The sequence below is a fragment of the Tinamus guttatus genome, unplaced genomic scaffold (assembly GCF_059628265.1).
Source record: "Tinamus guttatus ecotype Peru unplaced genomic scaffold, ASM5962826v1 Tinamus_guttatus_pri_ptg000284l, whole genome shotgun sequence".
Classification (NCBI taxonomy): Eukaryota; Metazoa; Chordata; class Aves; order Tinamiformes; family Tinamidae; genus Tinamus; species Tinamus guttatus.
In genome coordinates, this window is record NW_028288818.1 from 503645 (window position 1) to 517205 (window position 13561).

Here is a 13561-nt window from a genome sequence, read left to right on the forward strand (position 1 = left end):
GCATGAAAACTGCATCTGAAGTCTATGTAATTTAAGAAAATAATCTCCTTTTCAGAGATTGTGTTTACTGCTTTGTACTCATTTTAAAAATCATTTTACAAAATGCTAAATGAGACTGCTATATTGTACTAATTCTGTAAAGGGCAGAACCCCTTCCAGCCTGCAGAAGCCTGCAATTCTATGAGGGTCTATGGAGTTCCTCCATTCAGAAACTTTTTTTTTCCTCCCCTCAAAGGAAAAAAAAATATACAAAAGTAAAGCCTTTCACTAAACAGTTGATTCCGTTTCTTCTCTCAGCATTCTTTGTGCACTTACAAAAACATATTTTTGGCACACTATTAATCTCTACTATCTCTTCAAATCATGAGAAGACTGAAAATCTTATTAGAAAAAAGAAGCCACATTTCTAAATCCCAATACATTTACACTTTAAATAATCCTGGTTAAAAGGAGGATTTTGAGACAACGGCATATGTATGCCACCATTACAAAAAGGAAAATTTCACAGTGTAGCTGCTGCAGTACTGCCGACTGACTTAATTAGCAGACTTAGTATTACTTTTTCCACTAAAGCATAAGATTTTTTTCCTGTAGCTGTTCAGACATTTGGTTTGTTCATCATTTCCGATTTTGTATCCAAAAAAAAAAAAAAAAAAAAACACTTGAGAAGGTAATGACTTTACCAAGAGACTTAGATTCCTGCAAAACTAAAACTCACGGAGCAAACGATCACTTCTGGCAGCTGACATGAGTAGGTAACTGAACTTACCAAGAAAATAGCAGATAGAAAAAAGGCAAAAGACCTGAAAAAGTAAAATGTGATGTTAAACGTATAGAGGGACAAAGCCCCCAAGCTGCTAAGCAGAAATCCTAATCTATCCCTTTAGGTCTGGAAGACAGGAGTCCGTAGCACCCCAGACCTGCTCAGGTAGCTTGGCAGCTGCTCAAATCCTTTGCCATCCTCCTGTTGAGCCTTTGCCCTTCAGTAGAAGCGGACAGTCCTGCACAACCTATTACACCAGCTCTTGCCATGTTCTAGCTCCACTAATTTCAGCCTGCGACCCAACTTCCAGACTGCCCAGGCTTTACCAGATCCCTGCAGCTTCCCCTTGCCAGTTTGTAATCCGGTCTGGCTCACAACTACATCTAAGAGCACTCAGACAGAGAACATCTATTTTTCTATCTAGCTCACCCCTTTCCTTTACCCAAATAATTCATCCTTCCATCACCAGTTACTTGGCAGCTTTCTGCTACTCCTCTGCACTTTGCTCCAAGCTTCAGTTCAGCCACATTCTGGACTTAACAGGGCAGACCTCAGGCCCAGTTCTGCACCTCCTGCACTCATATTGCCTTTTTTTTTTTAATGGAATGTTCAAAAGAAAAAATATATGAGCCTAGTCTAATATTTACTAGACAGAGCACAGATTATTAGGATTGTGATGGAGTTACGTTTAATCCTATTTATATTAACACAGCTTTGTGTTCCAAAAACAGGCCAGGTTTACCTGCATGCTGCAACTAGGAAAGTAACTCCCCCATGTCAAGAAACTTGGAGCCCAGATTGCTTTAACTCCTATGCAAATCATTGCAATATTCTTATATCCGAGGCTCTTCAAAAACCCTACAAGACTTGTAGGGGTTAGAAAGACTATAAAGCTAGATACTAAGGCCACCTGCAAGGGTAAAGCATTTGACAACCTACAGGTACTTCTGCTAACATATTACAGGCTACCATGGCAGTGCTCCTTAACGAGCAGAGCATTTGTAAGGGCAAGACTCCACTTTACTGATGATCACACGTAAGCTCCCCAAATGCCTTAGGCTCAGCAGTCGCAGGATGATAGCTACACGTATCAGGGACACATGCATTCATGCTTTTCCCTGGTCCCAGACTGTCTTCAGGAAGAACTCGATCTCCTAGAGGCAGCACCTTTTCTCAGCAGCTGCTAGCCCTTACTGATCTTCATAAGGAAGTGTCATTATCAACTATTTTCCACAGATGGAGAAAAGCAGTAGCTCTATTGCAGATCTCCTGTTAGCCCTAGCTGTCCTTTCTGTTCTCTTTCAGCTAGCATAACTCACCACCTGCTGCTTAGGGCTCATATTTCTCTCCTCTCTGCCATCGATCTGCCCCGTCTGCCGGATGGTTAATTTTCATCTCCTCTGAGATTAGGGAATTGCACATTTTGAAGAGGGCCATCAACTCCATTTTTGGACAAAACTGTTTCTTAACAGGGTGATTCCCGCAGTCGGCCTAACCTCCTTGTCCCGTGTTACAGGAGATTCTCATGACACTCTGTGCTTCTAAGAATTTTTTTTTTCAGTATTCGTTTGATGAACCTGAATCTTTCCTGACTATTGGATTTAGAGACTCCATTTGGAAGAGTAACAGTGTTCACAATCTTAACTCTGCTTTTCCTTTATATACCCTTTAGATGCTGCTCACAGACCAAGTCTAAGAGGGTCAATAGTAACAGCCCTCGTGCTATGAGGTCGGTCCCAGTGTGCAAGGCATTTGGTGTCCTGTGTATTCAGAGCACAGAAGCAAATGTCTGCAGAAACAAAGCTCAAAGGGTGGTCTAATTGCATCAGGATGTAATGTTTAAGACCTTGCATGACTTCTAAGCTCTCCGACATCTTAATTAGATGATCTCTGTAATCTGCTATCCAGTGCTCCTCCAGTTTGCAGTCTTATGTTTTTGTTTGATGAGGCTTTTGCAGAAGCAGAAAATAAAATGCACAAGCAAAGAGAATGATGTTTCTCTTCTGCAGATTTTTTTTCCTGAAAATCACAACTTAAATTCAAGGTTTTTAAAGGCAGGGAGATAGGCTCAGATGTATCCAACACTGACACACAGCCACTTATGAGCAGGGTGATGCCAGATGACAACACATACGGAGAAGGCTCCTCTTTCACATAACCCTTACTTTAAAGCAGAGCATGCAATTTTTTGAAAATAAATTTTGGCTCACCTCGAGCAGAGAAGATACCTCAGTACAGCAGTGCTGTTTGGAAAACGAGGCATCTACACAGTTTCATGCACACCAGAAGACAGAAATATTGTGTGAGCTGAAAAAAGAGAAAACTTCTAACTCAAAACCTCCTTAACTCCTATCCCCTGTCTCAACGCAGGCACGGACATTTAGAAGACTGGGATCAGCAGAACACTGTCCTCGTGCCCAGAGGGGGAAGAGCAGGGATTTTTGTTCAAAGGCCGGCAGTTTAGCAGGGCTGAAATGAGAGCTGCCTTTGGCATCTTGGCTAACCGCTTGTTACTGGGAGGGGAATAAATGACTGGTCTGTGGTTCCTGTTTGGTCTCTGACAGGAGCAGCTTGCTGGCAGGCTCTCAGATGCCAGCTCAAGTGCTGGAGGTCAGCGAAGGATGAAGTTTAGAGCTGAAGGTGCATTTCATGTGTTGTCCAAGTACAAGCAACAGCAGGAATTTCCAGAGCACTCAGCTATCTTTCAGGATATATGGTTATTGACTTAAATGTTTCCCAAACGTCTCTCACTCTCCTCTACCCACAACCAGCAACGGCTGCAGTGTTACAGGGCAAGATTCACCTCCAGCACCAGTGAGAATATTCAACCCCCCTAAATTCCTACTGCCACTTTTTATTCTTTTCATGTCGCAGAGACACGTTTTGAACAGCTGTCATGCTGCATTCCAGAGACATTTGACTTTCAGTAAAGGATGGAGTAATTCTTAGGTGTGCCTACAAATGCTGCTGTTTTTCCCATTTAGTAGGACATTTTAGACTATATTCTGAAAGAGTTTAATAGATGCAAATACAAGATCTCTTTATGTAGCTCATGAAGTCAGCATGGCCACTCGCATCTGAAAGACAGTTTTGCTTTGCAGTTTGCTACCATCTAATAATAACTAACCTTGAGTCTCCTCTCAGGAAACTAAACCTAGGTGAGCAGATGGCAGGAAATGTATGACTCTAAGAGCTTTTTATCTCCATATAACCAGAGTTATTTTATTGGTGCAGAACGAAAGCCCAGTAATTCCAGTTTTCGTCTTCACGTAAGCTACCTTTTCCTTCTGCTGATACTTTGCCAAGGCATATCCTTGCTGCCACACTACGATCTCACCTGTGCCACCCATCTTCCAGATGGGAGGAGTTTTGTGAGTGGTAATTGAGCAAGCTTTCTTCAAATAGTAATTTTGCCTGACTCTTTCTAACACCACAAGCAAGCGATTTCCTTGGGATTAATCTATTTTCCGACCCATACTTCTTTTAACTTCCATCTGTTTGTAAAGGTCCAGGGATTACTCACTATACCTTCCACACGCACAGTGACAGTCCAATGCACTCTTCCATTCACAAGTGTGAAAGTGGTATCTTAGGGACCATTTCTGGCACTTTTGCAGTATGTTTCAGTACCAGAGCTCCCCAGTCTGAGGGAAGAAACGATTTTGAGCTTTGAGGCTCTTCTCTCTTTGAAGAGACAGTGTTTCCACCCAAGCAGACATGCAAAAAGCTGAACCATAGATGTCTGACTGTAAATTGCCAGTACTTTGGAGCAGTTCATTTGCCCTGATCGTCAGATGGTCAACTACACCCAAATAAAGTTTCAGGTCTGTCAAAACAAACTGCACCGCAGCGTCATCATCTGCTGCTGCTTCAGGAAAGAAAAGGAGCACTGTTCCTTATTTAGGAGCATGCAGTCACTAGCCCAGCACAGAGAGATGAGAGAAGCTTTGCGAAGAAGCGAGGCACACAGTTCAACGGAGCAGTGTCTTTTGCAGACAAGGACCTCCAATGTAAAGAGAAGGGGAAAGGACATTCAGTGAGGTTACCTGGTAAGGATGCGCAAGTAACCATAAGTAAAATGCTAAGAGAAACATACCAAAGTAAAGGTGATGCAGAATGAGCTTCGGCCACTCTAAATGCAAAATAGTAGCACCTTTACAGAGCTTCAAATAGTGAAAAGCAGGCTCTGAGGAGTCGCTATATGACAGGGACTGTTGCAGGGATGTGCTAGCCCCAGTGGCCTGACCTGGATGAAGAGACTGCAGTCAAAACAGTTCTCTTCATAGTGAATCCTATTAGCTATAAATAGCACTCATTGCAAGGGGAGAGTGAGTGCAGGCTTCTCTTACTAAGATCCCAGTAGCACAGACATTTTCGTCACAGATCACACAATAGATCATGGAAGGCAGGACAGCTGCAAGTACAAGACATAGCAATGCCAGAAATATACTGCCAGAAAATTGCTTCAACCAGAAAAGCAAACTGAAACCAAACACAGGCCATTTCTCACAGCAAGGATTCAAAACTCGCAGGCAGGATGCTTTCTAATCACCTCGAGTGAACTGACAGATACGGCAAACCTCCAATAGCGAAAACAAGCAGAGAGACACTGCGTGTGGGAAAGAAATTCCTGTCTCAGCTGCCACTCACTCGGCTGCGACCTCCCCATTCGGGGGAAATTACTGAACACTGCGCTCAGCCAGGCCGTGAGTGAGTGGCAGCCCACGAGGGTGAGAGCAGGGAGTCCTACCTGCAGCACAGCCCTTCCTGCGTGTGCGCATCTCCCTGCAAGCACCGATGTTGCACTGCACTTTGCTGCAGCTGCAGACTCTCATTCAAAAGCAACTCTGCTTGAGCTCTTGAAAATTCCCCGCCATTTCCATCTGCAGGGAGCACCCAATCCAAATCCCAGGCTTGTTGTTCAACATAATCTTGGAGGGAGCAAGCTGCCATTTCAAATGACGCACTGTGTGTGAGACGCTACATATTGAGTCTACCAGAGGAAATGAGCCTCCTACTTGAAAAGAGAAGGCGGAGAGGGAGCTAATTGTTAAACAGAGCCACATTAATGGCTTGGAGCTGTCAGGGCCATTTCTGACACCTTTTTTTTTGGGGGGCGGGGGTGGTGAGACCCATCTGTCTTAAACAACTGACAGAAGTCTAAGCATGCCTTAAATAAACTGCATTTCCTCAAAGAAGGAGAGTGACCTGAGGCCATATGGACAGAGCCACCACAGCAGAGACCCTGCACTCTAGTTTTCCATATGTTATAAGCTGCCATTTACAGCAGCCACACATTCCCATGGCACCATCCAGCTGTGGGACTGAATTATTTAGCTGTCTCAGAGCAGCCAACATAAGCCTCTCTAAGCAGCAGGGAGGCACCTTCAAGGCAGAATATTCCATTAATGAAAGAGGGACAGGAGCACCATGATGCCCCCAGGGGAGTTCACTCCATTGCAACATTAAACAAAAGTTACCCTACTTTAGATGTCTGCAGATGACACACACTGCAACCTATTTTGGCCCAGGGACTCTGAAAAGAAAAGGAAATACATAGCCTTGAACTTGCAATTTACAGGGCTGCTTTAGCAATCTGTGATTACGTTAATCATGGAGAACGCACCCATCTAACAGGTTATCTGTGCAGCAGAACTGAATGAGCTACAGATGGGACAAGGATGCTCCAGAGCTAATGAGGCTGTCCGGGTGGCCTTCAGCCAGCAGGACGGGCAGAAAGGGAGGATGGAGAGAAACAAAAGAAACTTGTCTGTGGCCCCTTGCTGTGCTGGGTAACATTCCAGGCATGGATTATAGGCCAAAGGTGCAAAACAAAGATGCAAAAGCAGCATCCCTAAAGAAACAGAACTGTATCTAGCTTCGAGGCCCTGAGGACGTCCCAGGTTGTGCCTGTTCTCAGCACATATACCGAGCTGCTTACTTAACTGTGTACACTGACCTGTTTGTGTACGCACACAGATCTGGAAAGTACGGCCTTATATTCCAAGGTAGCCAGTCACAGAAAGAGCCACCTGGCCACAACAGATGCTACACCAAAAGCATATAACAGTCATTGAGTCAGCAAGGCAATTCTTGCAATTTGCTGCTTCTGTAAAACTGTGCCGAACTCTCTATCTTGAATCTGTTTTTACACTCAAATATTACGCTTAGTAGCCACTCACTTCTAGTCGTTTAACTTTGGAGTTGTGTGTTGAGATCAGACACCTTACGACACACTGTCACATCTGAGGACTTAATATAATGGTTACTATTAACTTTCGCCAGGGAAGAAATTGCCGCCTCTGAGAACAGGAAGTGTAACCCTCTGCAACTTGAACTCAAGTGATACCTTTGCTAGCTAAAATTGAGACTGAGGCTGTCTGTGGAGAAGGGCATGGAGTATTTACACAGTTAAACGGAACATTAAGAGGAGACCTGTGGTTGGCATGAAAGTGTAGGCTCCAGTTTCATACCTCTTTTGTTTTGCCTTTGCTGACTGGCGCTGCTACGCTCAGAAGGGGTGTGCGTTTGCTCTAAAGAATGGAGTACTAGGGGCGGCACAGTCAGACGGGTCAGGGCCTTGCATGGATAAAGAATCACTAAACCTAAACAGGATATGCGCTGTAAGAAAGAATAAAATACAGCAAAAGAGCATCCCCGCCTCCAGGTGAGAAAGGAGACAGCAGCCACTTTGCTTCCAGCACAAGCCCCCACATTTTTTCTTCCTTCTCAGCTTACAGGCAGGAAATGGTGTTCCAGCATGGTTTACACGATGAAGTGCCGGGGCTATCCTGGTGTTTCATACCAAGTCCACAGAGAATCCAGCTCAACTGACTTCTTGTGCACCCTGAAGAGGGAAGCAAACAACCTGCCCTGCCCTTGCAGTCTCAGCATTCCCATCTCTGGAAATGAATGGCAGTTCCCATTCCTTATTTTATGATTTACCTGGCTCCCTGACAGCAGAATAAGCAAATAAAGAGCACTTCAAAAATGAAGTTTCCTAACCAAGATGGATTTCAGTCCCCCTACAGAACAGGATGGAAGAATAAACCAGAGAGACTGCTCTGTGTCAGCCCCTCTCAAAAACCATGTGCATCCACACAGCAGATTTACAGCCTTTCCAACAGCTCTCAGGCATAAAGATCTCACATACATAAGAGAGGAGTCAGTACTACAAAATAACCTTTCTCCACAACCTTACTGCAGCTTATAGTATTTCTGATACAAGACCTTAAAAAAAAAAAAGAAACGGAGCTAAAAACATCAGCTGTAAAACAGCTACAAACTCTCCAAAACTACTGCTGTTTTGCAGACCCCTGGCTGAGCTGCTCCGTATGCTTTTCTGTTACCAAGCATCTCTCCCTCCCGGAAATCTTGCTCATTTTTCTCCTTTCCCGCTTCTCAGAGCACTGGCAGACATACCAATTCCTGCGAGAGGCTGCACAAAAGCAGGCTACCTTGCCCTGGAAAAGTCTGCATGAGACTTAGGACATGCATTTACCTCCGTGAAGCCCTCCTGCAGGATATCCAGGACATTCCCTCTGGCCAAACAGGCGAGCATTCTCCAGGAGCCCACCGATGGGCGGGGGTCTCAGCGGAAGCAGGGCAGCTCCTCCAGCTCAGGGCACGACCTCCTTCTCCTCTTGCCAAAGACAAAGAGTTGGAGCTCATCAGGAAGCGCATTCATAGTCCCATGTGTGCAGCCCGTTCCTGCACGCAGGATAGTTGAGCCAAAGTCGGGGCTTGCACTGGGCATGCTCGGGAGGGAGCTGCTGGGGGAGTTGCAAGCTGGATGTCATACGGTTCCTATAGAAACGCTTCAGCTTACAAGATGCAAGCCTGGGACTGAGTTGGGGAAACATCTGAAACCTATTTCCAGCAATCGTTCTCACGCGGAACCTGCTGCGCGCAAGAGATTTTCAAACCCACCAAACACAGCAAGCCCTGGCCGCTGTGGGGGCAGGGAGATGGCAGGAAGGAGAACGCAAAGAGCAGATGTCTTGCTTGGTTAAAAGGGTTCGGAGAAGACTGGCAACATCCTTCACCTTCAACTTTCAGCAAAGGCTCAGCAGCCCCAAAGAGCGAGCCCCGGGTTTTCAGCAAACCCTGGAGAGGCAGGAAACAGCAGCCAGGCTGCAGCATAGCAAGTAACCTTTACGCAGTACCAGGCTTCACTCTAGGTGCTGTGCAAAGAAGTTGAGGAATTAAAAACAAAAGACAGAAAACTTTCCAAATAGATTTAAATACAACTGCAAGCAAAGTTTCTAAATCAGTAATAACTGCATTCATTCCAGAAAACATCTACCAACTACCTCCAGGCAGTCCCTTAGACTTCTCTTCATCTTAGAGGAAATGACAGAAAAAAAAAAAAAAACATGAAAAACCTCTAAGACCAAAAGCCACCTTTCGCCAGAGGCTCTCACTGCCAATCCAGGGAGCAACAGTATAGGCACTGTCCAGTGACATTCAGGCTTGCCTTCAGATTTCATAATATTTGGTTTTGACCAAGCATTTCCAAGTGAGAAGACACACTTAAAAGCAAATATGTTTTTCAGCCAGAGCATTGGAAGGATCTGGAGGAGAAAGCAATAGCAGAATTTTGTCATGCTAATATTTTCTCCACCACATCTGGAAACGTGCAGCTAAAATTGAGAAAGACAAGCAATACATCATTCACTAATTACCAATCCAATTCATTCAAAAGAGAGCTAGCCGCCTCCTGCATAATAAGATATGAGTTTTAAATTATTTACTCATGTTTGTTTTCCTTACATACTTCTAATAATTCAGTGTCAACTAAGATTTTCATATTACCATTGATTGTAGTATCACCGCTATTAAGCAAAATAATAAATATTGTGAGACTTCATATAAAATTCTTGAGAGCTTGCACTGCTGATGGTTAGCACCATGATGCAGGCTGCATGTAACAGTCCAAATGCTTAATTATACTGCAATAAATATTTATCCTCGATAACATCTACACAAGAAACATCAACAATGTAATCAAGTAGATTGTGCCTTTGAAGTTTCAAGCAATTTTCATACATAATCTGAATAAATGGTTTCTCCATCAGCCAGAAAGTGACCTCATTTGAGCTTTTTCTATGGACTTTATAGTGACATTGTTGACTCATATTCTCAAATAAACATCATATTTACTATCTGTTTTTCAATGCTACATAGTAAATACACATTCATAACAGATTTAGGAGATTAAAAGGTGAAAAGGCTAAAGTCCATCCTTCTCTATACCGCTTGAATTTATGGAATAAAGAAAAATAAACTTAAGGTATACTGAAATAAAATCAAATGTACTCTGTCTGCACAGAAAGCTGGCAGATGGCTGTTAGATGTTCCCTGTTTTTCCAATTTATTGTATGAATTTGATAGCAGATTAAATACTGTATGCTCATAATCCTCACAAGCTCCAGATATCCTTTGAAGAGGAGAGAAGCCATTGGCAGGAGCCGTAGATTTTACACAGGAGACATGACACAAATTCACAGGAATTAAAAGATAAATAAAAATAAAAATAAATAATCTGTTCAAACAGTATAGAAATACGAAGTACACACAGGATTTAATTTGTAAATCATGATAAGCTGATACACTGAGAAAAATGGTTCATTTATCATTATCCTCAGTGGCGTTTAGCAGGTGTCTTGTTGCATTAGCAATGAGCAAGAATGAAGCATTTACTACTGGCGCTTGCACTGTATCGTATAAAGACTATAAAGCATTTGGGCAACAGCAGGATATAGGAACTGCCATTTAGCCACTGCTTGCTGTGCAACCTGTATTTGATTATACAAGTTTTATGTGAGGTTTTGACAGGCATCTCTAGTTTGGCAGGGGTGCAGAGCAGTTGTGTTCAGAAGTTAGACACAGCTATTTGATCACTTAAACACAAAACAACTCCAAGCTCACAGTACAAACTCTGAGTGGCACTAGCCCCTGTTTGAGCCTCAGTGAAGAGGCAATCACACAATATTTTACGTATCTGTCAGTCAGAGCATGCTCTTTTATACCTCAGGCCCTCCACCCCTGGTGCTATTTCCTGGCACCAGTGAGAGGATGTAAAGCCAGATGTGTCACCTATAATACAGTAGTTCCATTCTGGAGAAATGCAGAAAGACTATCTCAGGTGAACACACTAGTGAAGCTGTGAAGAAGCTTCTTCGAATTGGAGAGACTATTCAGGTTAGAAGCCCTCCGCTGCCTTCCTTTTTGGAACACTGAGAGAAGCCGGGAGTGAGACATGAACTTCAGGGGCTTCCCTTCAGCCCTGTATCCCTGTTGTGGACCTTCCACTTGCTTGAACACCAACACAGCAAAGGGCAAAGGGTTGTCATAAGTGCCAGTCTCAGGTACAGGCCTGCTCACTGTGTGTTTCCCATCAGAGATTCTGTCATCGAAGATTTGCTTCTATATGTGCTTCTTATCTCTGAAAGAAAACTGCCTCATTTTGGCAATACGAATGTCAGAGAATAGAAACTAGGCCACTTCTGTTGGCTAGCATGAGTGGCAGAGCATGCTGGGCTCTCCCTTTGTTTGTTAACAGTTGCACAAATGCAGCTGAGAGGGTGTATGTTCTGAAATAGCTTTTTTTTGTTTTCTTTTTTTTTCTATCATAACTCGGCTCTCTCATCTTTGTGTTTCACTCTTTTACTCTTGCAGCAGGAACCGTATTTTTCTTTCAGTCCTATAGCATCATACAAGAGGCTTTTGAATGCTAACTTTGTGAAAAAAACAAACAAAAGAGTTTCTATGTAAAAACTAGTGCTTCTCAATATTCCTTTTCAAAAGTGACTTTTAAAACTGCCTGAAGGTGAATCCAAAATTAAAGAGACTTAATTTTTGCAGCAACAAATTGCAGTGATACCTGTGAGTGACCATCAAAACAAACACATAGATGCCAGATTGGTTGGTGGCATTGCCCTCTCCCGGCCAGTTTCAGCATAACCCTTGTACTTTCCCACAGTCCAAGCATAGGCCAGGCATTTTACAAAGCCCTGTCACTTCTCCATTTCATGTTTTCATGGTGTGACTTTCATGGTGTCACAGAAGTACTGTCAGTACAAACACCAATGCTTTCTTTCAAGCCTCCCCTCCATGGATTTTTTTTTTTTTTAATGACCATTAACCAACTGTTTCTTTCTACAGTCTTGGGAAAGAGACTAGGATCTTGGCTGTACTTCAAATCTCGCTCATAAGAATTTGACAGTAAAGACAAGAGAGTTTGATTCTGAAGCAAAGTATGTGAGGCCACAGCTGCAGGAACAGCACAAAGAATTGCCTACTGCAACTAATGCCTTCATGTCACTGAGCTGCTTTCCCCTGCCAGAATCTAAAACTGGGCAGGCCCAACAAGGACTCCAGAAAACTTACAGAAGATGCAGGAGGCTGTGATGTGCCAAAGTGAACCACATCCACCAGAGTTCCCATGCTGTTGGTTGCCACAGCTTAAGTCAATGCTACGGTGAATATACCAGCACTCGGGCCTTGAAACCTGAGGAGAAGAGGCAAATGTATTGAACACAAGGGGAAGAAACTTTTTAGGGAAAAGAAGCCGGCAGGGTGGGGGTGTGGGGGGGCTTACGAAGGCAACTCCTTAATTTAACCAGAACAAAGGAAGAAGGTTGCCACCTTTTTTTCACTGCCTTTAGTGAATATATTCAAGGGCTACTGTCTTAGGACTTAGAGAAAGTTATACATTTCTGTATATCTGTCATCCTCTTTCATATACGAATTATAGCCAGAATTCCCTTGAAACTTACATAACATCAGGATTCCTGGTCACATCGGCTCTAACTGCATGAAGATGTGTAGAGGAGGAATCCAAATATGTCAGGCAAGAGGAAGTTTGTCTGCAAGAGCCAAGCTGCACTGTTCTCTACTGTCAAATAACAGGCTATTACTTAATTCAGTATTAAAGAACCCAAGTAGTAAAGATCCATAAATAATATTAGGACCCAGTTCCACATACCAACTTATCCATATTTATGAATTTTTAGTAAATTTACATCTGTGTAGTCTTCTTTTAGAGGTCTGGAGAAAAGTCCAGTGACAGGAAAAATGGGGGCATTTACAAGAGCTCACAGAATGCAAAATGCTAAGACACTTCAGGGTAAAAAGAAAAAAAATCTGGAATAATTATTTCTAAAAATCACTTAGAGGTGGGCAGAATGTAAGCCTGAGGTGGCTGGTTACAGTTATCCTTAGAGCGTCACCCAGGCCAGGGGAGTGGGCTGCAGATGGCAGGACACCAAGGGGCTGCGGGGCCAGGATGTCTCTGTGAGTGGGGCAGTACAGAGGGGCGGCGTGTGGGGAAGGGGCGCCTGAATCCTTGGAGAGGGGCAGACCGAGTACCGGGATGTGGGGAAGGGGGCCAGGATCCCAGGAAAGGGACAGCCCAGGCGACTGAGACAGGGAGAAAGGCCTGGAAACCCAGGAGAGGGGTAGCCCAGGGGACTGGGACACAGGAAAGGGACTAGGATCCCTCGAAAGGGGCGCCCCGGGGACTGGGACACAGGGAAGGGAGTCGGGGGGGGCGGCTCGGGCCCTACCTGAGGCGGGCGCGGACGGGAGGCCGCAGGCCCGGGCCCGGCGCGTTGCCGTTGCCACGGCGACGGGGGCGGCCCCGCTGCGGCCCGGCCAGGCCCCGCAGGCCGCAGCCCGCCCGGCCGCGGTCAAAAGCGCATTAGACGCGGTTAAAAACACGTTAAAGCGGTTAAAAGCTCGACCGCTGCCCCTGCCTTATGCCTCACCCACCCCCAGCCCCAGCCTGCATGCCCC

At 44.4% G+C, this 13561-nt stretch overlaps 1 protein-coding gene across 2 annotated transcripts in view; it reads right to left on the reverse strand.

Moving 5' to 3' along the window:
* DIXDC1 (DIX domain containing 1) overlaps nucleotides 1-8524 on the reverse strand; it is a 30688-nt gene extending 22164 nt beyond the window's left edge. For both annotated transcript variants that reach the window (XM_088527373.1, XM_088527372.1), the window contains exon 1: nucleotides 8265-8524. In XM_088527373.1, coding sequence (XP_088383499.1) covers nucleotides 8265-8324 — 60 coding nt within the window. In that variant the 5' untranslated portion in view covers nucleotides 8325-8524. The remainder of the gene's footprint in view (nucleotides 1-8264) is intronic.
* Between the last annotated feature and the right edge of the window lie 5037 nt (nucleotides 8525-13561).